This window comes from Adiantum capillus-veneris, chromosome 15 (assembly GCF_014529385.1).
Source record: "Adiantum capillus-veneris isolate H3 chromosome 15, ASM1452938v2, whole genome shotgun sequence".
Lineage (NCBI taxonomy): Eukaryota > Viridiplantae > Streptophyta > Polypodiopsida > Polypodiales > Pteridaceae > Adiantum > Adiantum capillus-veneris.
The window spans coordinates 98,605,010-98,631,448 of record NC_140945.1 but is presented as its reverse complement, the minus strand read 5'-3'; the positions used below and the strand labels follow the sequence as shown (position 1 = coordinate 98,631,448).

At 46.1% G+C, this 26,439-nt stretch overlaps 1 protein-coding gene across 4 annotated transcripts in view; it reads left to right on the top strand.

Moving 5' to 3' along the window:
* LOC147441143 (uncharacterized) overlaps positions 1 to 25,251 on the top strand; it is a 39,509-nt gene extending 14,258 nt beyond the window's left edge. For 3 of the 4 annotated variants that reach the window (XM_086483661.1, XM_086483663.1, XM_086483660.1), the window contains one exon: positions 24,367 to 25,251. In XM_086483661.1, the coding sequence (XP_086339787.1) occupies positions 24,378 to 25,064 (687 nt within the window). In that variant the 5' untranslated portion in view covers positions 24,367 to 24,377 and the 3' untranslated portion in view covers positions 25,065 to 25,251. Of the gene's footprint in view, positions 1 to 19,106; positions 19,129 to 24,366 lie in introns of those variants that run through there. The other variant, XM_086483659.1, reaches the window with a different exon arrangement.
* Positions 25,252 to 26,439: the final 1,188 nt, after the last annotated feature.

Genomic DNA, 26,439 nt, shown 5'->3' with positions numbered 1-26,439 from the left:
AGTACTGGAAAGGGGGCAGCCTGTTCACGGTGAAGCCATGCATTTGTAACCATGATGTCATCTATACATACCAACATGAAGTGTCCCCCTGAAGAGCTAACTGTCTGGAAGACTCAAGGGCAAGTCTAGCATACGTGTCTCTAGTAGTATCCCACAAGTTGTGCACAAAGGAGACTGATCTGGTAAGCGCCTCAATCTCCATAGGAGGGGCAGCTAGCTCTGCTCGAGTGATAGCGTGGGTTACGGAGGCCTTGGCTCTGTTCAATCGAGAGATCATAGATACCAAGGGCCTCTCCATACGTCTCCAACCATCTTGGCATGCAGAAGGTCCCTATATTTGCACCGCATACAACATAGCTGAGGCTATTAAAGTATCAAAGAGCCATAACTTTGTCCGAGGTTCTTGGAACTGAACCTTTGAACACATCCTCTCCAAGCCTCCCAAGGCCGCATAAGCTCTAGTCAGTCTAGTCTCTGCTGCTCTCCCCAAAGAAAACCTCGGCCCAGTGAAGACAACCCCAAGGTAAGTGTATGCATCTGTATACTCTACAATCTCCTGACCATATGTGAAAGTCGGTGTTGATTTCCTGATCCACTGTGGTGTGGTGTTAAACACCATAACCTTGGTTTTACCAAGGTTTACAGACAATCCACTATCCTATGCAAAACTGTGTAATGCATCCAATTGTCGCTGCATACCCTCTGGTGAGTCAGAGATCAACACAATATCATCAACATATAACAACAATGGAATCCACGTCCTTGCCAGCTGGGCACCTCTATCACCCTCTCTGTCAATGTAAACAGACACCTCATCAACATACATACCAAATAGAGTAGGAGACAATAGAGTATACATATATATATATATATATATAGAGAGAGAGAGAGAGAGAGAGAGAGAGAGAGAGAGAGAGAGAGAGAGAGAGAGAGAGAGAGAGAGAGAGAGAGAGCGCTTATATTATGTAGCCTTGTAAACTTGAGAGCTTGAAAGAGGCTAGAGCTTGAGAGTCGAGACTGAGGGTAGAGCTTGAGCCTTGGCCCTTGAAAGCTCGTGTGCATTGTGAAGGTAAGGGGTGGGGGGAGGGGCATTTTATAAGGGGGAGGCTCACAAGATAGAAACACTAAAATCATGCAATCTGGCCGTTCCGAACCGTTCCGACCGTTCCGAACCGTTTCAGACTTGCTGGTCCGGTATCGATTGCTTATCCAGAACGGCTAGCCGTTCCGAGACGCTCCAGAGGTTGCTACATGCCCATTGCCCGGAACTGTCACGTGACACATCCAACCCTATGTGTCCGTGGACAAGCTACAGCACGACAAGGGTTCAGTTAGTCCAGTCAGTATAAATTAGCAAGTGTTCTGGCACTTTTGTGAGTCTGTTCGCAGACCGTGCATGCCCAGGCACTTAGTATAGATGCATATCCTCTGGTTGCACACAACATGATCATAAGCATTCCCATCAAAATCCATCAGAATCCTTCAGGGGAATTTTCCAGTGCATTTAACCTATTTTCCCTATTTTTGACATTTTTCACTTATTAATTTAAGTGACTTTTGTTGGAAAGTAGGTAGGGCAAATCGAGTAAGTTTGTATATAAGCAATTCTAGGCTAGCACTAATTGGCAGAAGAGCAAGGAGAACACAGGCCGCAGGCAGCAGGTTCCCCCTCTCTCTCTCAGCAAGATCCCCCCCTTGGTGGCGTTTTCCCTCCAAGCAAGATACCCCAGCCTCTAGCATTTTCAGCAAGACTTCATCGCCATCAGCACCCTCAGACTTCAGTACCTAGCGTTTTCAGCCATAGCTTCATCGCCAAGACCTCTCAGCCATTGGTGTTTTTCATCCAAACAACCCTCGCCACAGATCTTAGCCATTGGCGTTTTCAGCAGGCCATTGTCACCCCCCTTTCCATAGCATTTTCAGCATCATCACAGCAACAGAATTTCAGCAAGTAAAGACCAGCAAATTAGCGTTTTTCCTTGCGTTTTCAGCAGCAGCAGATTTCAGCCCCTGGCGTTTTTGGACAGCAGGACAAGAGCACCCTTTTTCAGCCCTTAGATCGGTCTCGCCATCCCCGTTGTCGACATCGATCTAGCCTAGACTTGCATCAGTCACATGCATCCACTTTGTACCAGTTTGTGCAATCAATCATAGACCACTCTCGTGGGGCCTTCGGAGGAGGGTTTTACAACGTCTCTGGTGTCGTATTCTCTTCTCTCTCTATCTCTCAATCTCATACACTTTCACGCACAGTGTCCATTCACTTTGTTTGTGTCCTTTGCACTTTCTCATTAAGAACGGAAGGCTCTCCCTTCCATAGAAGGCTCTCCCTTCCATAAGAACAAAAGGAACCTTGAGCACAGTTCGGAGCACTCATCTTGAGCAAAGTTTAAACATTCATTCCGTTGCACCTTACATTGGTATCAGAGCTTTGGCAGTGTTCTGTATCACTCAAGGAAAGAACCACAAGAATCACAAGAATTTTTTCTGATTGTTGCAGTCGCACGAACCCATGTTCGCTTGGGCGTGTCGATTCCTAATCGTGTTTTTGAAGAGTGACAGGAATCCCAGGAAAGAAGGCTTGTCTAGCCTGCCCTTGTGTCTCTTTTCACTCATTGAGAGCGGACCGTGCACTTAGCGGCCGGCCAATCGAATCTCGACGTGAGGTGGAAAAAAGCAACCATGGTGTGAGTGCAAGGCCGCCAAGGGGTGCGTTTGCGGAAAAGAGCAAAACTCGGGTGAAGAGAAGATGCTTCTCAAACATAGATTGCAAGCGAAAGAAAACCCTCAAGAACCTCAAGAACCTCAAGACCCTCAAGAACCCAAGAACCCAAGACTCTCAAAGAACCCAAGTTCCTCGTGAACTTAAGAACCAAAGATCATAGTGCATGGTCATCACTCGAAGCGGAATGGATACTTCGCATACAGGTGATGAGCATGAGAGAGGCGACGAAGAATTTTTCCCACTGGGAGGTTTTTCTGACCCTCTCCCTTCTCCATCTACGCCACGAATTGTACCAAATCCTATGGAGACGATGGTCAAGTCGATGTTGGACATAACAAGAAGCGAATCGAGAACCGACTCGCGTATGCTGGCACAACAAGAAGCGAATCGTGTTGCGTTGGCACAACAAGAAGCGACTCGCATTGCCTTGGAATGCGAGCGCAGCGAACGAAAAGAAAGAAAAGCACAAAGAAAGGAGGAAGCTGAAGCAAGACGAGCGGCCTTGGAGGCCGATCGTGAGGTTCAAAGAGACCTACGCACTCAAGAATTGGTTTGACAAGTTCTTGCCTCGAAGTCTGAACCAACCAAAGATGTTGGTAGTTCTTCAAGTGGCCAAGCCGGGCTGCGGACTCCAACAACCCAGTCACAGAGAAGTCGACTTTCAGTAAGTATGATGGTAAGATAGATGCTACGGTTATTCATCTTGGTTGCATCAATTTAATGCTTATTTTGCGACAACTAAGAAGACAAGAAATAGCAAAGTTTTGACGGTAGCTATGTACCTTGCCGGTGATGCAATCAATTGGTACCACGCATGGCAAGAGGCAAAGTTAGCCATGCGCCTAGAGAAAGCCGACGAATTCACGCTCCTTTCCTTCAATTGGACTGATTTCCAAGACAAGCTCAAGGTGCGGTTTATGCCACCTCAGTACCTGCACGATTGAAGGACGATTGGTGGGCTCTCAAGCAAAATGGTATGCCAGTTATGTCTTTTTCTAATCGTGTCTTGCAGCTAGGCATCCGATTACGCAAGTCGGATGATGAGCGCAAGGAGGCATTCCTTTATGGATTAGACGAGTATATCAAGTACGATGTCGAGGTGCTCGATCCAATCGATCTCAACAAGGCAGTAGCGATTGCTCTCGCACAGGAGATGAAGCACAACAAGGGAAAGCCTAAGGTGAACAAGACTTCGACAAGTACCTCCCAGACTTCTCAGAACCCTCAGAATGGTAAGAACGGTAAGAATGGTAAGAACGGTAACTCTTCTAACCAATCTTCCAACAGTCTCTCAAAAAAGAACTCTCCCAATGAACCTAAGGGTAAGGCTAACACAATTGCTAAACCTAAGCTTACTCCAAATGAAAAGGTAGCACAAGGAATTTTAGGAGGATACATCATGTCGAAAGAGCAAAGCACTTATTCTAAGGAAGGTCGTTGTTTTCATTGTCACATTAAGGGTCACATAAAAAGAACATGTCCTAAGCTTGACTCTAATGAATCTAAAGAATCCACAGAACCCACTTCTTTTGTCAATGCAATTAATGACAACACGAGTGTGCCCCAAGTTTCTCCCAACCCTCGCATTGATGAGTCTCTCATTAAATGTTATGGTCATATGACGGGGCAACATTTTGTCATATTGTTTGACCCAGGCAGTATGCATGATGTGATTAGTCCCTCTGTCACCAGCGTGTGACTACTATCTATCCTTTTTGTTGATTTCTTTCTTATTATCTATTTACTTTCACTTTTTGGAAACACCCCTCGGGAAATCTAACTGCCCTGCATTGCATAGCTAGTGTGGAACTGTCCAGAGGGAGTCCAGGCCTGAGGGCAAGAGAGCACTAAGGTTGGACAAGGACTATGGTTAGCCAAGAGGGAGTCCAGGCCTGAGGGCAAGAGAGCACTAAGGTTGGACAAGGACTATGGTTAGCCAAGTGGGGTCATTGACTAGCCAAAGTGGAATCCTTTGCTACAGAGCCTACATTTCAGTTCTGGATGTGGTCGCAGTGTACAAAGAGGGTCGGATGACCTAGAAAGATACAATGGCAGCATCTCCTAAAATTTAGGGAACTGCTATTTTGGGACCTGAAAATGTGTTGACGTCATTACCTCCGGAATGACAAAGGGAACATTTTCTTACTCTGCCGTGAAGTCAACTAGGCAACCGGTTGGGAGATTTTTAGGCGGCAACCCCGAAACAGGAAAATGCTTGTAAATGTGCCAAGTGGCACCTTCTGGTGCACTTGCCTCATGCAACAAGAAGTGGCGCTGAATTTTAAGCTGGGAGAGCCTCATTTTCAGTTTTGTCACAGGTTAAGAGCTATGGAGTGCTTGCTTTCCCTCTTATGCACAGTGCGGTGCCAGGAGTGATGCCCTGCACGCTACGCACTGCCCTCTCTCTCCCCTTTGGCAGTATGTTATGCCCCTCTAGTGGGCTCTTCATTTGACCAATGTACAGTTGTGTGGGTTCATGCGCGATTGCCGAGGCAAGAGCCTCTTGCACAGGTACTGGATTAGCTAGCGGCTAATCCCCCCGCAGGTACAAGTGAATTCGGAGAGGTTTCATGCCAGAAATCTCGTCCGATTCAAAGGGCAAGTAGCCCTACAGGTGCGGGAGCTCGAGGACTTGCTACGGATGCGACCGACACGCGAAACGGAGCCTGAAACAGTGAATTACAACCTGCTGTGTATTTTTGCAGATTTAGGGTTTTGGCCCTAAACGGACCCTAATACCCCCAGGAAGTTCGGGGACGCAAGGGGACCGTTGTACAGGTGATCTGGTGCAATTTCAGGGCTGAAAACAGAGAATTCAGCGTGCTGCAGATTCTCGCCAGGTTTTGCATAGTGCTCGTATGCGTCGGGAAAGTCGGTCAATGCGTGGGAATACTGATTGTGAAGGGTTCTAGTACAGTTATGTTGCCGAAATCGGGTTGGAACAGTGGAAATTCAGCCGAGTTTGTGCGGGGCAGCTTGTAGGAACCACAGTGTTTATTCCCTCTTTTGAACAATAAAGAAATACCGAAAGGGGCGCCTAAGTTAGGGGCCAATCTGGTGTCTGTCTACTCATACAGGTGCAATCTAGCAGCCTGTATCCCTCTCCCCTTTGTTGTGTATTGAAAGTACAGGTAAAATAGACGACTAATAATGGGTGAAAGCTAAATCAAGGTTTAAAGTAAAGTCTACCGCCCTTTTTGGATTGAACAGGCCGGTTTCATGGTTCCATTGACGGGATTAAATCACTTTTTCCCATAGAAGTGAGCCTTAGTCAGTTTTGGGCTTGAAGACACAGGGGATCATAGACCATACACAGGGAATTGCAATTATGGCTGACAGACCATATGATGTGACTGAAGAGGTTTCCTCTTCACAGGGTCAACAGACACATGAAGTGGGTGAGTCCTCAAGACCACCACAGACAGATGACGATATATTCAGGACCCAGTTGGTTACTGCTGTGGCTATGTTCACACAAGTAATGCAGAACCCGAGGTTTTTAGCCTTTCTGCAATCTCCTGTTCCGTCTCAGCAAGTTGGGTTACTGGATCATATTCAAAAGCCTGTTAAAGCTCGAGCACAGGTGATTCATACCGCACAGTCAATGGAAACACCTGTACACTTGATGGAGAACATGCAGTCTCCACAACCTATGCCTAAGGTGCAAGAACAGGTGGCTGAGATGCCAGTCTTTCAAGCTGTACCAGTTCAGCCCGCCACCTTTCAGCAGCCTATAGCTGGTTCTAATGGGCAGGGAAGCAACCTACAGGCTATGCAACAGGTCTTCCCACCACCTTCAGTACACCCTGGCTATTTTGGAGGTGGATCGGTATTCCAGAGCATGGCTGGTCATGCACCTGGAAATCAGTTTTACACGCCAGGAACAGTGTTTGGGGGTGCTCAAACGATGATGCCTAACCCCATGTACAGTGTCATGGATATGCAACCAGGGTTTCAGAGCACTCAGGGCCAATTTGGGATGCCACAAGCAAATTTTGGTATGGCTGGAATTACAAATCAGCAGCCAAATATGGCATTTCCAGGTCAAGTTAATAGCGGCCAAGGAACACAGATGAACCCTATAGTGTTCCCATGTTTCAGTCACTTCCATATGACAATTTAACGCCGCTGGAGAGGCCAACTCCGTACAAAGAAGGTGGCAAAGGTGTGACATTCACGACCTTTACAGGGTTTGATGACAGGAAGAAGGCTCTCTCATTCCTCCAGCAGTTTGACAAGGCCTATGCAGGGGGAAACTTTACAGAGGCTTCAAAGGTCCGCAAGGCAGCCACTTTCTTGACAGGGAATGCGGGACAATTTTATTGCTTCAAGGGCAAGCTCCGTCCACATGGATTTACTTCAAGCAGATTTTTGCAGCAGCATGGTTATCTGATGACTTTGAAGCAGATGTCATGACAGAATGGCACCAGCTAGATGCTGCCACTTGCAGAAATCTGGATGATTACAATCGGAAGTTTTGGAAAGCTCTACTTCCAGTAACTTCCTATAGGTTTGTGCCATTGACAGAACAGATTGAAAAATACTGTTGTGGCCTACCTAAAGGATTGAGAAAGTACTGTACGAAGACAAAAGTCACTACTTTGACGCAGCTCATCGAGGTAGCAAACACTGGCAATGGTTTGCTCAAGGAGAAGATTGTGAATTTAACACTGGCGTCAAGGCAGGATCAGGCAAGAAAAATTCAGCCAAGAAGCACGTTCCCAATGAGGCTCCTAAAGGGACTCAGGAGTGAGCCAACGCAGGGAAAGACAAAGCTACGGCTGAATCAGAAAAGGGACCAGCAAAGAAATGGAAAAGACGTTTTCCTCGCAAGTCAGAAGAGCAAAAGAAGGTCCTGAGGACAGAAAACAAATGCTTTATATGTGAGCAGCTTGGCCACATTGCTTACAATTGTCCTACAAAGAAAAGGCCAGCTGATTCTGATGACAAGGAAGACAAGAAAGGAAAGAAGCCCATGGCTGGTCTAGTGCCAGATATGGTGGGCGACAAGCCAAATTCAGATGCAAGTGAGCTTTGCAGAGCATGGGGAAAGGTCAGAGATCAAACAGTGCTTATCTTCTTTGATCCAGGTGCCAAAGCCAACTTCATTTCCCCAGAATTGGCTTCAAACTTGGGAATCAGACCTGAAGAGATGGGGTATACAACAGAGGCAGGTTTGGCATGTCCTGGCCATACAGAGGTTGTGACACCCATCATTGGAAAGTTGCGTCTACATATCCAGTCCTATGTAGATGCTGAAGAATTTTACATCATGCCACTGGACGGATGTGATGTGTTGTTAGGTATTCCTTGGTTGTTTCGTGTACACGGAATCCTGGATGCCTACAACAAAAAGATCACTGTACAGAGCAGGGGAAAGACTCACATTCTGGATGTAAAGCTTAAAGGGGAGTCTATTCCTACTGTATCAGCTTCTGCTATTACTTCTGTAATGAAAAAGCATCTTTCTGCGTACTTGGTTTTTGCACGTGAAGTGTCAGATTGTGATGAATCAAATTTATCTGTGCTAGATAAAGAAAGGTCAATGTTTTTACAACAGTATAGTGACTGTTTCTCCGATTCATTACCGTCTCAATTACCGCCAGAGAGACCCGAGGACCATGCGATAGATTTGGTGCCAGGCAGTAGCCCACCAAATAAGCCTCCGTACAGGGTTAGTGCGGCTCAGCAGAAAGAGATAATGGGCCAAGTATAGGAGTTGTTAGAAAAGGGGCTGATTCAGCCCAGTTCATCTCCATTCTGTTCTCCAGTGTTGGTGCAGAAAAAAGATGGCTCATGGCGTATGTGCATCGACTACCGTGCACTGAACAAGAATACCATCAAGAATAGGTTCCCTATACCTAGAATTGATGATATTATGGACAAATTAGAAGGAGCAGCTATGTTTAGCAGGATAGATCTAAAGAGTGGGTACCATCAGATCCGCATTAGATCAGAGGATGTGCACAAGACTGCTTTTAGAACAACGTTTGGCCTTTACGAATTTTTAGTGATGCCCTTTGGTCTCACAAATGCTCTTGCTACGTTCAATAGGATGATGGACAGAATTTTCCGTCCACACCAGCAGTTTGTTGGTACGTTCTTTGATGACATGATAGTCTATTCAAAGAATGAAGAGGAGCATAGGCATCACTTGGCCATTGTGTTCAAAGAGCTACGCAGTCATAGGTTGCTCATCAATGCAAAGAAAAGTGAGTTTTTTCTGGAAGAGATTCACTTTCTGGGACACATTGTCTCAAAGGATGGTGTCAGAATGGATCCTGCAAAAGTTGAAGCGATCAAGTCATGGCCAAATTTGAAGACGGTGCATGATGTCCGAAGCTTTTTGGGACTATGCTCCTATTACAGAAGGTTTATCCAAAATTTCGCTGAGATTGCTTCACCTTTACATGCTCTTCATAAGAAGGCAGTCACCTTTAGATGGACACAAAAAGAGATTTCAGCTTTTAATCTCTTAAAGGAAAAGATGGACACAAAAAGAGATTTCAACTTTTAATCTCTTAAAGGAAAAGATGACTTCAGATCCAGTCATTGTGTTGCCAGATCTTAGGAAGTCATTTGTGGTCCAGTGTGATGCCTGCGGTAGCAGCATTGGTGCAGTGCTAATGCAAGATGGCAGGGTAGTAGCCTATGAGAGCAGAATTTTGCAAGGGCCAGAGATGACCATGCAGGTCTATGAGAAAGAGTTATTGGCTGTGATTCATGCGCTCTTAAGTTGGAAACACTACCTGCTAGGTGCAGATTTTGTTGTCCAAACGGACCATCAGACCTTGCGATACTTCTTGACACAAACAAAGTTATCTGAGAAGCATATGCGATGGGCAAATATCTTGTCCATGTTCCATTTTCAGATTGTGCATGTGGAAGGCAAGAAGAATGTTGTGGTTGATGCCTTGTCAAGGAAGCCACAAATTTCAGCTGTGTCAATTCCTTATCATCATGAACTTGATGATATGAGAGAACAGTATGAAAATGATGAACGGTTTGGCACTTCGTCTATTGGTTCATCTACATTGCATGCACAGTCTTTTAGGAAGACAAGATTTTTTCCACTCACTTTACATAGAATGGGTATGTTCATGGTTTTGTGTTGGAAATGGTTTCAGGAATTTTCAACCGTGGAGATTCTTGAAGAAGAAAGAAGCATGACTCTAGACGGAGTTGACGCATTGAAGGAGCCACAAAAGACTTTGAGTCGCTTTCTGCGTGGCCCAAAGAAGCAAGCGTTGCAGACCTTTATGAAGTTTAAGTACCGCACGACCCACACATAGAGTGGGCCGACGAAGAGTCCCTTCCAAGATTCCGGATGCTATTGGCGATCTCCCTCGACGCCATACAGTTCGGTACCAGTACCTCACTTTGAAAAGGAGGGGATGTCACGTGACACATCCAACCCTATGTGTCCATGGACAAGCTACATCACGACAAGGGTTCAGTCAGTCCAATCAGTCTAGATTAACAAGTGTTTTGACACTTTTGTGAGTCTGTTCGCAGACCGTGCATGCCCAGGCACTTAGTATAGATGCATATCCTCTGGTTGCACACAGCATGATCATAAGCATTCGCATCAGAATCCATCAGAATCCTTCAGGGGAATTTTTTAGTGCATTCAACCTATTTTCCCTATTTTTGACATTTTTCACTTATTAATTTAAGTGACTTTTGTTGGAAAGTAGGTAGGGCAAATCGAGTAAGTTTGTATATAAGCAATCCTAGGCTAGCACTAATTGGCAGAAGAGCAAGGAGAACACAGGCCGCAGGTAGCAGGTTCCCCCTCTCTCTCTCAGCAAGATCCCCCCCTTGGTGGCGTTTTCCCTCCAAGCAAGATACCCCAGCCTCTAGCGTTTTCAGCAAGACTTCATCGCCATCAGCACCCTCAGACTTCAGTACCTAGCGTTTTCAGCCATAGCTTCATCGCCAAGACCTCTTAGCCATTGGCATTTTTCATCCAAACAACCCTCGCCACAGATCTCAGCCATTGACGTTTTCAGCAGGCCATTGTCGCCCCCCTTTCCATAGCATTTTCAGCATCATCACAGCAACAGAATTTCAGTAAGTAAAGACCAGCAACCAGCGTTTTTCCTTGCATTTTCAGCAGCAGCAGATTTCAGCCCCTGGCGTTTTTGGACAGCAGGACAAGAGCACCCTTTTTCAGCCCTTAGATCGGTCTCGCCATCCCCGTTGTCGACATCGATCTAGCCTAGACTTGCATCAGTCACATGCATCCACTTTGTACCAGTTTGTGCAATCAATCATAGACCACTCTCGTGGGGCCTTCGGAGGAGGGTTTTACAACGTCTCTGGTGTCGTATTCTCTTCTCTCTCTATCTCTCAATCTCATACACTTTCACGCACAGTGTCCATTCACTTTGTTTGTGTCCTTTGCACTCTCTCATTAAGAACGGAAGGCTCTCCCTTCCATAAGAACAAAAGGAACCTTGAGCACAGTTCGGAGCACTCATCTTGAGCAAAGTTCAAACATTCATTCCACTGCACCTTATAGGAACGCTGTTTTGGCGTTCTCCCCTTTCAAATATGCTTTCCCGGTAACTCTGATTTAAAGGCCCTTGGCACATATAAAAGCAGGTACATGAAAAGCACTTCTTCTAAAAGCATTTGGTCTAAAAGCAAGGGCTGGCTGAGATTTCTGTGTTTTTAGGGCTGAGCTGCCATGTCATCCTCTCCGCATAAATTTTGTGTGCGCGTCTTGTTTTATTTTAGGGTTTAGGCTCCTCTGCCAATTGTTTGGAAGTTGGTTGGGTTAGGATTTTTAATCCTAACCCCTTTTAATCTTTAGGCCACTCGGTCGGTCTTTAGTTTGGAAAGTCTTTATTCTTCTTCTTCTATTAGGGTTTAGGTCTCTCGATCGAGATCTGCAAGCTGGCTAGGGTTAGGATTAGGGAGTCCTAATTCCCCTTCGTCTTCAGTGGTTGAGGCGTCATCAGTTTGTGACATACCTCCCTCTTGAAAGAAGAGTAACCGTCCGCAATTAGATATGCAAAACACAATCAAGTCAGTTAAAACATATTCGATGGTCATTCCAAGGGTCAATTAGTTTTCCCATTTCATATCGGAGCTCTTGATATTCTGGTGTAGCAAATTTAGCCATCACACGCATAGTGCGCTGATCTTTAAAAGGGTGTCTCGATGCATTAAAGTCACCTACCGAATTTTGAAATATTCAATGGTTTGACACATTATGATGCAACACAAAAGCAAGTTACAAGGCACAAAAATATACAGTGGTGATGAACGCCCCCCCCCCCCCCCCCCCCCCCTAACAGTGTCGATGAACAATCTCTACGTAACTAACTTGAAACATCCGAGCCATGAGATATTGAATGACTCTCTCATCACTCCCCCTGTAAACAACCAAAAAAGGTTTGGGGCGTGCGATAGAGGCGTGCTACAACCAAACGCTTCCAGACTGTAGCCTACGTTGCTTGGAAGTTCCAAGAGTACAACTGAACGCTCCCCAAATTGCAGCATGTAACGCTCATAGGGTCTACAACTAACATGAATACTCTTCTTAAGAAAAGCTTGAGTCATGATTTATTCAGACATTATCAAGTATAATTTTGCTCTTCAGTACTCCTCTCGGAAAAGCCCGAGCCATGAGTAAAGCACAACTTTTCAATCACAATTTCCTCTTGAATACTCCTCCTAGGAAAGCTAGATCCATGAGTGATTCAAAGGTTTTCCCAATCATTGAAACCAACATCAAAACCAAAATCAAGGCACCAAAACAAGTTCAAAACAGATAAAATCCATTTTAAACAAATTCCAAACAGTATTTTTAATCAATTTCTCAAGCAAAATTTGAAGCAGATCGTTTTTTTCATTGCAATAGAGTGGATGTACAGCTCCAAATTCTTTTTGATGCATATTCTTCATTCCTATTATTTGTTATCTGCACACAAATAACAAGTTAATTTTACAAATGTTGATTTTTTTTGTAGAAACCCTAATTTGTTGCCAAATAGGGCATAAACAAACTCCTGGTTCTTCTTCTCCTACTTTTCTTGTCGTTTCTTCTTCATCCAACTCCATAGTTTGCATTTGTAGGTTGATGTTGGACCGATTTCTTTCTTCAAAAAGGAAAAAAATTACGTAGGATTTGAGAATGCCATCTTGCTCTGATCGCTCTTGACAGACCGGTATGCTTTCAGAAAAGCACACAACTGAAGCTTTGATACCACTCTAACAGGAGGGCTTTACTTGTTAACCGAAAAGAACAAACTAGAACAAATTTTTAGCACTTCATAACAACTAGGGGGTGAGAGAATGTTGCTAATTGGACTATTTTCTTATTTTTAATGATTAATCTCTTTTTTAGGATATTTTATTGTGTGCACTAAGAACTGTTAAAAGATTGTAGCTACAAGAACTGCCATCAAGAACGGACAACTCTGATGTGTCATTTGATAGGTGACGGTAAACATCGCGAAGGAGTTTTTGTAAGTTCGGTGGAAAGGGCCGGGTTACGAGTGCCCCTGATGCGTCACATGATGGGTGACGGGTGCATCAGTAAGGGGGCATCCCGTAGGCTAAGGAGGAAATCCGAACTGAGTAAGAAAATACGCGTAAGAACGTAAGCATAAGAATAAAGATGGGCTCAATGAAGCTTTTTACGAAAAGCAGGAACATTCGCGGGAGGGCAGATGTTTTCCTGCGAGGAGTCTATGTTTGCATTGCATTTGTGCCGTGTTCTGCACCCGGGGACGCCTGGAATGTGTTCGTGTAGCATTATTTTCACTAACTCAGTGAGTTTTTAAAGTTTGAACAGGTTCACACTTTATTTTATGAAGTGGCCGGCCACTTTTAAGTGACCAACCCTATTATAATAAAATAAAGCAAGGCTCTTCTTAAAAAAAAGCCAACGCTAAAAAGCTACGCAGGGGGGGGGGGGCTGATTCAACGATCTTTCTCTCTCCTCTCTCTAGGGCGCCAGGATTCTGTTTTTTCGGCCTCTATTCTCGCCGAGTGCCAGGCCCTATAAAGTAGCAGCCAGCGTTCAGTTTCTGGGACATGCCGGAAGCAGCAGAAAAGCGCTGGGATTCTGGAGGAGAGGTTGGCGACGGAAATTGCAGGTGTTCGTGTGACGACTGAGTACGGAGGTCGCTTTTCCGAGCAAGGAGCGACAGGTATAAGGTGTTGATACGCATTGAGAATTGTTGCTTTGTGTGGTTTGTTTTGCAGGAATCTCCCGTCTTACGGGAAAGCCCCTCACGGGAAGTACGGCTTCACGCTTAAGTCCCCTGCGGGAAAGTACGGCTTCGCGCCCAAGTCCCTTACGGGAAGGAACGGCCTTGTGCCCAAGCCCTTTACGGGAAAGCACGACCTTCAGGTCTAAGATTACAGAACTGCTTGATGCTCAATCCTTCTTGTGCTCTTTCGGATACTGTGTCATGCCAAGGAAGAGATATGGAATGTGAATTACTTGGGTGCAAACATTCATGAATCATCCGCATACATCCGTGCTCATTCACGAGTGAATTGTGCTCTGCGTACAATATGTCATGCCTACGAAAAGGGATCACATAAGGACGGTGACGAAAATACAGGAAACGATCACGAATGAATACTCGAACAATGCGTGCTGACTAATCATGCGAACACATAGTACTTCCTGTGAGGGTTCTTTGGACCTAGGCTCGAGAGCGAAGATCGGTTTCTCGTGAGGGATCAAATCTGCAATGAGATTAGCTTTACTAGAGAAAGTATCAACTAACACATCATCCTTGTGAACAATCACATCATCTTCATGCAAACCATCATGCTTGTGAGAAATCATATCTTGATCATCATGCAAATCATCATGCTTGTCATTGTCATGCAATTCTTCATGCTTGTCATTGTCATGCAATTCTTCATGCTTATCATCATGCAAATCGTGTGTGTCATGCTTTGGAGAAGAAGAGATTGAGAGAGTTTCCTTTTTCCGAATCTCTTGCATCTGTGCCTGAACTTGAGAAAAGAGTCGCAACATCTCTTGCATTCTTGCTTTGTTCTCGTGATCAAATTTTTCTTGTCTTTCTTTGGTTCCGTGATCAAATTTTGCTTCTCTTCCTTCGCGCTCACGCGCTATGGCTGCCATTCTGTCTTGGTACTTACGCTCTATGGCTGCCATTATTTCGTCGCTTTATAACTTCCTGTCCATCATCATCTTGTCGAAAGCCTCCATAGGAGTTAGTGCAATCCTTGGCGTAGATGGGGAAGGGGGAGGGTCGGAAAAACTTCCTGGTGGAGAAAACGCTTCTTCGTCACTCCCATGCTCACCACCTCCATGCGAAGTATCCATTCCGCTTCGGGTGATGACCATCCACTGAAGTCGTGGGTTCTTGTGGTCTTAGGAACTTGGGTTCTTGGGGGTCTTGGTTGTTGGGGTTCTTGAGGGTCTTGAGGGTCTTGAGGTTCTTCTTTCGTTTGCAATCTGTGTTAGAGAAGGATCTTCTCTTCACCCGAATTCTGCTCTTTTCCGCGGGCGTACCCCTTGGCGGCCTTGCGCTCACACCAAAGTTGCTTTTTCCCACCTCACGTCGATTGGCCGGCCGCTAAGTGCACGGTCCGCTCTCAATGAGTGAAAAGAGGCACAAGGGGAGGCTAGACAAGCCCTTCTTTTTTGGGTTTCCTATCACTCTTCAAAAACACGTTTAGGAATCGACACGCCCAAGAAGACTTGGGTTATGTGCGATCGCAACAAGCAAAAAAAATTCTGTGGTTCTTTCCTTGAGTGATACACAACACTGCCAAAGCTCTGATACCAATGTAAGGTGCAGTGGAAGTGAATGTTGAACTTTGCTCAAGATGAGTGCTCCGAATTGTGCTTAAGGATTCCTTTTACTTACGGAAGGGAGAGCCTTCCGTTCCTTTAGTGAGAGAGTGCAATGGACACAAACAAAGTGATGAACATTGTGAATGAAGGTGGTGAGACTGAGAGATAGAGAGAGAAGAATACGACACCAGAATGTTGTCAAAACCCTCCTCCGAAGGCCCCACTCTCTATGGTGAGAGCGGTCTACTTATGATTGCACAAATCTCTACAATGCTTTGGACTTGGCCGACAATGTCGACGACGACGAGACGGGCTGAAATCTGACCGACTCTATGTCGGTGACGATGTCGATGACGACGCGTTGAAAACGCAGATGCTGAAATCTGTGTTTTCCGGGCTGAATCTGCAAACTTCGCGGGATTTGACCGTGCAGCGAGGATCTGCTGTGGGAAGGTGAGATCTGCGAGGTTTGGGGGTTCTGCTACGAAAACTGATTGCTGAAAACTGAAAATGCTGAGTCTAGGGCTGATTCCGTCGCGAAGATCTGCAAAAACGCTGAGGTTGATTTGCAAACCAAAAACGCTAGGGACTGAAATCTGTCTTTGCTGAGGAAACTGCTAACGCTAGGGCTGATCTGTTGTCATTGGGGAATCTGCTATCGCTAGGGCTGATCTGCTGTGTCTTGTGGTCGCTGAGGCTGATCTACCATGCAAAATCGCCAAGGTTGATCTGTGGTTGCAAAACGCTAGGTCTTGCTAGGGGGTCCTGCTGAGAAGGTGCATGTTGAACCGAAGCTCCTGTTGCCTCTTTTGCCAGAAAGTGCTAGCGCTAGGTTTTCTTATTCTAGACTGACTTGACTGTTGTCCATGGACACATAGGGTTGGATGTGTCACGTGACAGAGAGCGGGAGGATTCATGAAAAAGCCACCGAGCCTCAGTCGAATCCGGACTCAAAAATAGCTGGTATAACTCTTGCTCAAGGCTAGCTAGAAAGGCCCTCTTCTTCCGACCTACTAAACGTCGAAAGGCAATGCGCTACTGTCTATGAGAGATGACTCCCAAAGAAACCTCTCTTTGTAGTCGGGCTCTCAAATCTCTGCACTCATCATACCAATTGTTCGGGCTCTCAAATATCTGCACTTCTCATCATACCAATTGTCCCTAGCCGCATCTTGTAGAGTCTCTATCAGAATATGGGTGAGCTCCTCCAAAGGTTGCCCTGGATTCTCTGAGCATAGGCGTCTATAAATCCCATCCATGTAAACAAAGTCTATCTCCAAAGTGAAAGTATATCTTGTAGGACCTCCTGCTTGTGTCCTCTCAGCTGTGGTGAACTGGAAGGAGATGTCCAGTGTCAAAAGGGCATGGTCCATTGCTATCCCAATGGGCCGAGGTCCAATTGTGAAGTCCTCAATATGGGAAAGAAAGGTCGGCGTGGCCATAATATAATTAGCTGTGCTAGCCCCGTGACGATGTGGGAAGCAAGTAAACCCGGTGGCTACTGGAAATCTCTTAAGCCATTAAGTATGTCTAACCCATGTGCGGTGCCCGTATCTAGCAAGTATCTCCCATACTCTGTACATTCTGTATGTTGTGAGCGTCTGCCCAGCCCCATGTCTATGGTGTCCAACTCTCTCAATATCTCCTTCGAGGTATCATAGAAGACTGTCTGATGGTTGCTCATTCGAACATTGAAGGCCCCTAGGAGAATGATGTCCCCATCCCTAGAGAATTGTAACAAACTTGGACACCACAAGTCGAGAATCTGACACAACACACGAGAGAATCACTGAAAATACTTAACAACTTTATCACACTTTAAAATTGAGTCAACACGGTCGGGCGTAGTTCCGTGCCCACAGGTATTGGCCGCAAAATCTGGCGCCCCTTTCGGTATTCATTTTTATGGAGTTCCGATTGCTGCACAGTAGGGGACTCTAGTATTTATTATCGCCGAGACTGGCCATCATGGGCATGACATCAGGCTGGAGTTTCAGGGTGCGGGACCACCTGACCAGCAGTTGAATGCTTATTGGCAGCCTGTTAGAGTGATAGGCTCTTTCGATAGGAGATCTAGTGTTGACCCTGTTTTCACTACTGAGGAGGTACCACTTTGGAGATTGTGGATTTGGCAAGGAAACCACTTGTCAATTGGATTGGGATCCTGGTGAATTGCAGTGGCCTTCGTTGCACGATGATGGAGCCCCTCTTTTCTTTTTTGAGTACACTGTATCCCTTGGGAGGAGGCTTCTGTTGCGCAATGCGGACCGGAGACCCACCCTACCGTCCACACTAGTTAGAGTCATGACAAGATCAGCGCATCCTCCTTGCTTTTCAGCGACAGTTTTGGTCATGCACCTGGACCCTCAGGATCAGCCCACAAGATATGTTATTTCATGTGAATGATAGCGTATGCAAGGCTGCTTGCTATAGTCACTGGTCATGATCCGACTTGTCAGAAATGCACTTTATAGCCTGATTCCTTGAGGCACTATTTCTGGGTTTGTCCATATGCGCAACGAGTGTGGAGAGCAATTTGTTGTTTGTTGATCAGAGTGGGGATACATGATGGGTTCATGATGTGGGGGACAATTTGTTATGTCCCGCTCACAGGAGAGGGGATCTAGCCCAGATGCCGTCGGGATGGGCGTCCAGTGTCCGGGTGGACGTAGTGTGAACACGGCCAGTGTGGCCGGCCATTATTATAAAAGGGAGGCCAAGGCCTCATTTACAGGGATCGACCCCCACTGGCAGAGTGCCAGTGGTTAGCCCGCGAGGCTAGGAGTGCGCGAGGTCACCTCGAGGAGGTGAGGCCGGGTGGTATGGGACGCTCGGTCTTACTGGTGCACGCCTACGTCCTCGGACGTTGGCCCCAGCACGGGCGAGCTGCCGGATGGTGGCTATGGTCGGGTGGTTCATCCGACGCGTATCTGTAGGTGGTCCGTGTGGCCGGGAGATCCACTCTCGTCCGTTTCATGGTATCGGAGCCGGCTTGGTTGCACGAAGGACTCTGTGCACACCTACAGACTGATTTAAGTCGGATAATTACCATTTCATGCAATTTTTGATGAATTAATTGTTTACTCGATTGTTTTCTTCTCATGAGCATGTTTGCAGGTGAAATTTGATGTGCTTTTTGTTGTTTTTTGATAAAATTCAGCAATTCGGCAGGCGGGAATGTTGAAAAATGGAATTTTTCAATGAATTCTATTGATTTTTGACAGAAATTGGAGCATTACCTATTAAATTGCTGGTTTTGAATTAAAATTCAGCATCTGGTGACTCTTTCAATCTCTCTGTAACTTCATTCTCTGTGTGAAACGCAGAGAGAGAGAGAGAGAGAGAGAGAGAGAGAGAGAGAGAGAGACCTCTCTCATGTAGTGTGGGTTTCTCTGCAGCGCTGCCTCTATGGCTCTCCAGCGTGGACTTTTTTTTTAACGCTGGCTCCTACCTGGAGTTTCCTTCGTGTGCTGCTGGAGGCCCTTGTGTGTGCTGGCCACGGGCAACCACATGCCCCCTCCTTTCCTTCGCAACCTCCACGCAAGACCACCAGCGGGCAGCCTCTTTTTCTTACGCTACAGAGTTGTGTTGATTTTTTTAAAAGAGGGTAACCACATGCCCCCTCCTTTCCTTCGCAACCTCCACGCAAGACCACCAGCAGGCAGCCTCTTTTTTTTACGCTACAGAGTTGTGTTGATTTTTTTAAAAGAGGGGGTGCTCATTATGTTATGTGGCCAAGGACATTTGAGTTTTTTTTAAGTATGGGCAGGACACTTTAAATTTTTTTAAAGATGAGTGTGAAACCTGCACATTAATAAAAAAACTCACTTATAGAGTTGCAGAGTTTACAGAACCTCACTTTTTGAGCTCCTTGCTCCTCTCTTGCCTCTCCTCTCTCTCACCCGCTCGTGCTCCCGCGCTCCCGCACCCACCTTCTCGCGTTTAGACGCTCACGTCGACGCGTGGAGCTTCTCGAACTTCACTTTTTCGCGACCGAAAAGTGCAGAAAAGGCTTGCTTTCGCGTGAAAATTCCAGTCTTTTCACTCACTTCGCCATGGATTCCTCCAGCTCAGATGTGCAGCGTGACGAGGAGCCAGGTAACATCCAAATTCCATTCACGCATGCTCTCTATACATGGATTACAAGCACTTTCCAGAGTTTCGACCAGCGTGTTACCGCTCTGGAAAACACGAATGCTCAGACGAACCTTCGCCTGGCCTCTCTCGAAGGGGTCGTACAGGGCCTTAGTTCCCGACTCTCTACTCTCGAAAATATTGCTCAGTCGACGACTGCGCGTATTTTCGAGGGTGAAACCCATTTCCAACAATTGCGGATGCAGATTGCTGCTTTTGGGCGTTCGCAGGGTAGTCCGACTGCCACAATTCTGGACAAAACTACAAATTTCTCAGGTGAAGAGAAGGAGTGTACGGAATTGACCGTAAATAACTGGCTGCACCAGTGGACCACATACTTTGATCTCCATGGGGAGCATGATGAACGGAAGATTCAGACGATTCCTCTCTATCTGCGCAGTAAGGCGCTTACCTGGTGGCGTGACATGACAGAGAAGCCTACGACGTGGGTTGATTTTTGTGTGAAATTCAAGAGGGATTTTGCCAAAATGGACCCTTTGAAAGCTTATGCCAAACTGCAGAGTCTTTCGATGAAAACTCTGTCTTTTGATAAATATACGACAGCTTTCAAAGAGACGCTCATCTTCTGCAAGGTGGACTCTACGCACGCCGTACACATGTACTTGTTGGGGTTACATGAAGATTACCGTTAGGCCTTAATTAAGGATAAAGCCCCGACTGATGTCGAGGATGCAGTGGCAAAGGCCAGGACGTTCCATTTAATAAATGGAGCGAATTATGAGAAGAAAAGAATTGCAGACCATCAATCCGGTGAGGGTGCTTCGAGGAAGCGACCCCGATTCTAGCATAAGTCCAAATCACCGCCGAGATCTTCTCAGGAAAAGAAGAAAGCCAGAAATGCTTCAGTTGCTGATGCAGTGAAGAAGGGGGCTTGCTTCTGATGTGGCCAGACAGGTCACCAAATCAAGGATTGCCCCAACAAGAAGAAAAAGACGCAGAAATCGCAAGGTCGTCCTTCGGTTTAGATTCACGAGATCTCAGGTAACCCTGACGTTGTTCAAGTTGAAATCCATCATGTAGTGCACAGTTCATGCACTAATTGTACTTTTAGCACCAAAGTGTTTGATAAGCACGTTCTTCTCCGTTTCCTCGGAAAGATCAATGGTCATGACGTGACTGTATTCCTTGATAATGGAAGCTCACACAATTTTGTGGATGCAAAATTGGTGTAGAAACTGAGCCTGCAATGTCAGGTCAATAGGGCAGAGATGCGCTCAGTGTCAGGTCAATAAGGCAGAGAGCCTTAGGAAAGCTGGCTTGCTACATCCATTGGAAATCCCAGATGCCAAGTGGCAGAGTATTTCCATGGACTTTATCGTTGGTTTGCCAAATACTAGTCGGGGCAATGACGCTATTTGGGTTGTGGTCGATAGACTCACAAAAATGGCGAAGTTTATACCAACGAAGTCGACAGTAAAAAGCCATGAGTTGCGGTTTTATTTTTCGATCAGCTTTATAAGCTGTATGGTCTCCCAGAGGATATCGTCAGTGATCGAGATACTAAGTTCACTGGCCGATTTGGGCGAGATGTGTTTGCTTATCTTTAGACGAAGTTGAGTATGTCGTCTTCTGAGAGTCCGACGGACCATCTTGAGTCCGACGGACAAACTGAGAGGATGAATCAGACGTTAGAGGACATGTTGAGAGCCTATGTCTCTCACAGGCAATCTGATTGGGAAAGGTATCTCCCACAGTTAGAGTTTGCCTATAATAGTAGCAAGCATTCTGCTACTGGATTTAGCCCATTCATGCTGATGTATGGATTCGAGCTTAAATCCCCAATTGCTATTGGCTTAGAGAAAGTCAAGGAACTCCAAGCTCGTGATTTCGTGTATGACATGCAGGGAATACTCGAATTGGCCAAGGATAGCATAAGAACGGCTCGTGATCGAGTCACTACTTATGCTAATCAAAAGAGGTCTCCAAGGACTCTAGATGTGGGACAATGGGTTTATCTGAAGATACCCAAGGATTCCAAGACTATGCGAACAGGAAAGCATTATAAGCTTTCAGCTAGATTTTGTGGTCCGTTCTTGATCACAAAGAAAATTGGCCAAGTTGCCTATAAACTGGCTCTTCCTTCGGATGTTAGTGTACATCCAGTGTTTCATGTCAGCCGCCTTAAAGTGAAATGGGGCGAAGCCGACGTTGTTGTGCCTATCGAGGAAAATGTATGGCAAGATATGCAAACTGAGTATATTCCTCGAGAACCAGAAGCAGTTTTGGATCATCGTACTCGTCATTCGCGCCATAAGGCTTATGACGAGTACTTAATTAAATGGAAGGGTCAATCGGAAAGGTTTGCTACTTGGGAACCTGTTAGAGCTTTGAAGGCTCAGTATCCCCACTTCATTGATGAGGACATCAATGGTTCTTAAGGGGGGAAGTATGTTATGTCCCGCTCACAGGAGAGGGGATCTAACCCAGATGCCGTCGGGATGGGCGTCCAGTGTCCGGGCGGACGTAGTGTGAACACGGCCAGTGTGGCCGGCCATTATTATAAAATGGAGGCCAAGGCCTCATTTACAGGGATCGACCCCCACTGGCAGAGTGCCAGTGGTTAGCCCGCGAGGCTAGGAGTGCGCGAGGTCACCTCGAGGAGGTGAGGCCGGGTGGTATGGGACGCTCGGTCTTACAGGTGCACGCCTACGTCCTCGGACGCTGGCCCCAGCACGGGGGAGCTGTCGGATGGTGGCTATGGTCGGGTGGTTCGTCCGACGCGTATCTGTAGGCGGTCCGTGTGGCCGGGAGATCCACTCTCCTCGTTCGTTTCATAGTTGCATGGCTTTTGCAACTTCCGGGATCACACCCCTTTTTTCAAGGCTTACTAACAGACCCAATCTTCATGCTTACTTGTTTAGGGTATAGACTGGGCACTCTACAAACAATCCTACATGTAGGTCACCAGTTGCACTTCTGCCAGCGGGACAGTTTTCATACGATATGCAACATCACTCTTTGGACCATGTGGAAATGTGCTCACAATCTTCCCCTACGTCCACAATTTTGATAGCCATTTGGACTGAGCTGCTGCATACTCTTCGCCGTTAGTGGGATATTTGGCAGGCTCCTCGAGAGCAGCTGAGCAGTGTAGATGCGCCTTTCTCCACACATAGGCGAGATCGTCAATTCTTTTCAGTTGGGACCATGCCCTCATCACGTGAATTATGGTGCACCCCAGTGGTTCATTTTACACTACATAACCTTCACATTGTTATCTTGCTTTTGTACGTCCTCTGGGTGACAGGCCATTGAGCATCTCCGGAGGTCTCTTTTGTACACAGAATACAGCCCCTTTTCATGCCGAAGAAAAGAGAGGGGGATTACATTCCTCTATTTGTGTGGCAGTCATCACTTTGTGACACTTCAGCACCCAGAAGTCCCAGCAAAGAGGTTCAGCAGTTAGCTTCCTAGGTTGCTACAACTTTGATGCTATGCAATATTGTGGCTTCTGCTTTGTGAGCTATATAGTTTTTGTGAGTTTTCTTTGGCTCTGCTAGCATAACGGTTACTCGGTTAATGTCTTGGGCAGCATGAGATTAGGTACTCACCTTGTGGATGTCACGATGTCTGTGTTTTATTGCTGTGTCCAGTTCTGTACCATGAAGAGAGCCATGAATGACTCGGTGCTATGGAGTATTGTGGTTTTTAAGGTTTATTTGGTTGATGAGCAACATGCGGCTATGATCCTTGTGGATATGCATTGTGGATTGCAGGATGTATCTGTGTGTGTTGCTATGGTGAATCTGGTTCATTTCTTGAGGCAAAGCCATTGTGAATACAGTTCACACCTTGAGGCAAGCCATGCAGACCTGCTTCTATGTAGGACTTCTGCCTTTTTTCAGATGCTATGTTCACTTTTTATCTTCGCCTACTACGTTCGTTGTGCTATGGAGCACCGGGCAGCATACCTTATAGTTGCCGACTGAAACCTGTATTTCCTTGTGGTAATCCATTTCCAATGTAAACGGATGACCTGATTGGAACTGGAAGCTGTTTACCGGGCAAGAATTGTAGAATCACTTGTTTGGTGACATTGATACTTTGCTACTGCTCTAGGATCTTGTTCCACAGAGGTGGGGTGTGTATCTTTGTGAGCAGGTACCTGGGAGAGCTATGTGAGTATCCCTCTTGTGTAGGGCAGGTTGCTTGGTGTCTTGTCTGTGCATTCTCTATTCGCTCTAAGCTAGCTTGAAGTAGCCCCTCCACTTTTCTTTTTTGAGCTCGGAACTAGTGCCTAGAGCCTGGGCCATGTTGCACCTTCTTTGATTTCCATGTTCTCCACGTTTATTTTTCATGTTGTTCTTAAGGTTAATTATGCTGTTCGGGCTTCTGTGCCATTTCTATCTCACTAATTGTCAGAACTATTGTATGCGGAAAAAGAAGTGTTTGTAGCATATCTGAGAAAATATCGAGCCATTTATTAATACATAATTTTTTTTGTGACATAGGTTTTTGTTTGTACAACTATGGATCATGCAGATATGTATGTGTGCACGTGTGTGTGTTTGGGGGGATTCATGTTTAATTTGACATTATTATTGGAAACTTTTAGTGTTCGTAGGAATGTCATAGTATTTAGTTCATATTATGAGTGATAAGCTGAGGACTTTGCATGAGTACCATGAATCTATAACTTGCAATTCTGGTGTTTTAAGCACTAATCATTTGTCCCTTGTGGCATCAATAGGTGAAACACCAATGACTAAGGCAAAAGTAGTCTTGCCACATGGAGAAGATGCCAAAGCAAAGAAGCCTAGACTGAAGAAGAGTGATGGCGCCAATGTTACAGAGTCCCGAAAAGCAATTATTGGACAGGAAGTCCATGGCATTGTTGATGGGTCTTTTGATGCTGGATACCTCTTAACAGTCAAAGTGGGTGATTCGCCCCTTGTTTTTAGGGGGTTGGTGTTTGAACCAGGTATGTTGCCGCCGTTGTCAAAAAATAATGACATTGCCCCTACAATCCGAGCGGCAACATGGGATCAGCAAATAACTTTGCCCACCACAGTGGAGGTGCCACAGGTTGTAAATGGATCGTCCCTCACAGCAAGGGAAAGTACAAGAGTGGTAACTGGGCAAGGCCTCCAAAATCAGGATGAGGGACTGAGCAATTTGGCAAGGATAGCTGCCGTTGAACAAGGGACAACAGAGCCAAGCTATGTTCCAGAAGCCGTTGTTAACATTAGTACTTTAAAGAAAGAAGCTGGTGACCTAGGAGACCTGGAAGCTGATAGAACAGAGCCGATACATCTTGATAAAATTGTAGACTCGAGAAATGATTTTCTATCGACACAATGCTCTTCAATTAACTCGGATGTTGAAATGCCGGAGTTAGTGGTGCAAAAGGTTGCAAATCCTCGAACGCAGCAATCTGATCCATATTGACTGGGAAGTTAGCTGTCAGCCTGACATCAGTCTATACAGGCTGAATTTGAATTGTCAGCCTGACATGAATCTATACAGGCTGAATTTGAGTTGTCTTGGTGAAACCGTGCTTGTTCACTAATCACAATTCAGATTTGAGGAATGGTGTAGTTCTTGGTTTGTAATGTGGTTCTCATTTGTTCTTGTTTGTTGATAAGTAATTAGCCCTCAGCAGTCAATAGTGGACTATTTTTAAATAATAGAATCTTAAGTAAATAGGCTTAATAGGAGATGAGCTTGTGTTATGAGGGGTGTGTTTCACTGAATCAATCGGTTAAAAATCCACTATTAGCCCTCTCAGGTAGTGGAGTAAATAGATCTGTTGAGGAATCATAGCTCTTGCTATGTGCTCTCTGTTGTTATATTTGGAATTCAAGGTGTAGAAAATGGGCGCTGTGAGACCCATTCTCCAGGTCAGGCGACCAGCAGCAGCCAGGAGCCTGCTGCAGAATGGGTCGACCAGCAGCCATTCCTGGCGGTCATGGTGGCTGGGAGGCTGACAACAAAGCACCCAGAATGTTATTTTTCTGCCTTGCTTACACGTCAACAAGTGGAAAAAATTCTGCTGGTTGCGGGCCATAACCAGTGGCTGGTTGTAGAATCAGTCGACCAGCGACCATGAAGGTGTAGGGAATGGTCCTTGCTGATCAGTGGGGATGTGCAGCCCTCCGACCCCTGGCCTTGAAGGTGTAGGGGAAGGACCTCCTTTCCTCGTAATAACTGTGGCCGATAAGAGGCAGGGAACCATGGTGGGGCCTTGTTTATAAGTGACACGGGCAAAGTGAAGGGATCGACGGTTGGGGTCTGCGGGGCCGTTGATCCATTTGAATGGAAAAAAAATAAATTACGGCTCCCAGCATTGCCTCACGCCCTTGAACCCGTGACCCCCCACTCCACAGGCTAGTGTCCTATCCACCTGCACTAGCATGCGACGTTGCACATATGGCGAGCCCCCCATGTATATAATTTTGCCCCCCCCTGCTGTGTCGATCTGACGGCCCACACCACGTGCAACGCCGATAAGTCGCCCCTGCCGTCGATCCCTTCACTCGCACCCCGTCACTTATAAACGAGGATGGTGGGGCAGCTACTACAGGGATGCTGATGTGTCACATGCTGAAGAATTGTACGTCTGCAAAGTTTCCAGCTACTGACTTGGCAGTGATCTGAGCTGTTGCAATGGGGATTCCTGATAGGAATGGACAGGGGATGGATGCCCTAGATTCCCTGCCCCCCGACCATGGACCTGGACGGTTTGTCAGACATATCTCAAGGTCTCTTGGCATTGTTCCTATGACATTTTCTCTTCTCCTCTGTAATTTTTTTGGTCTCATAG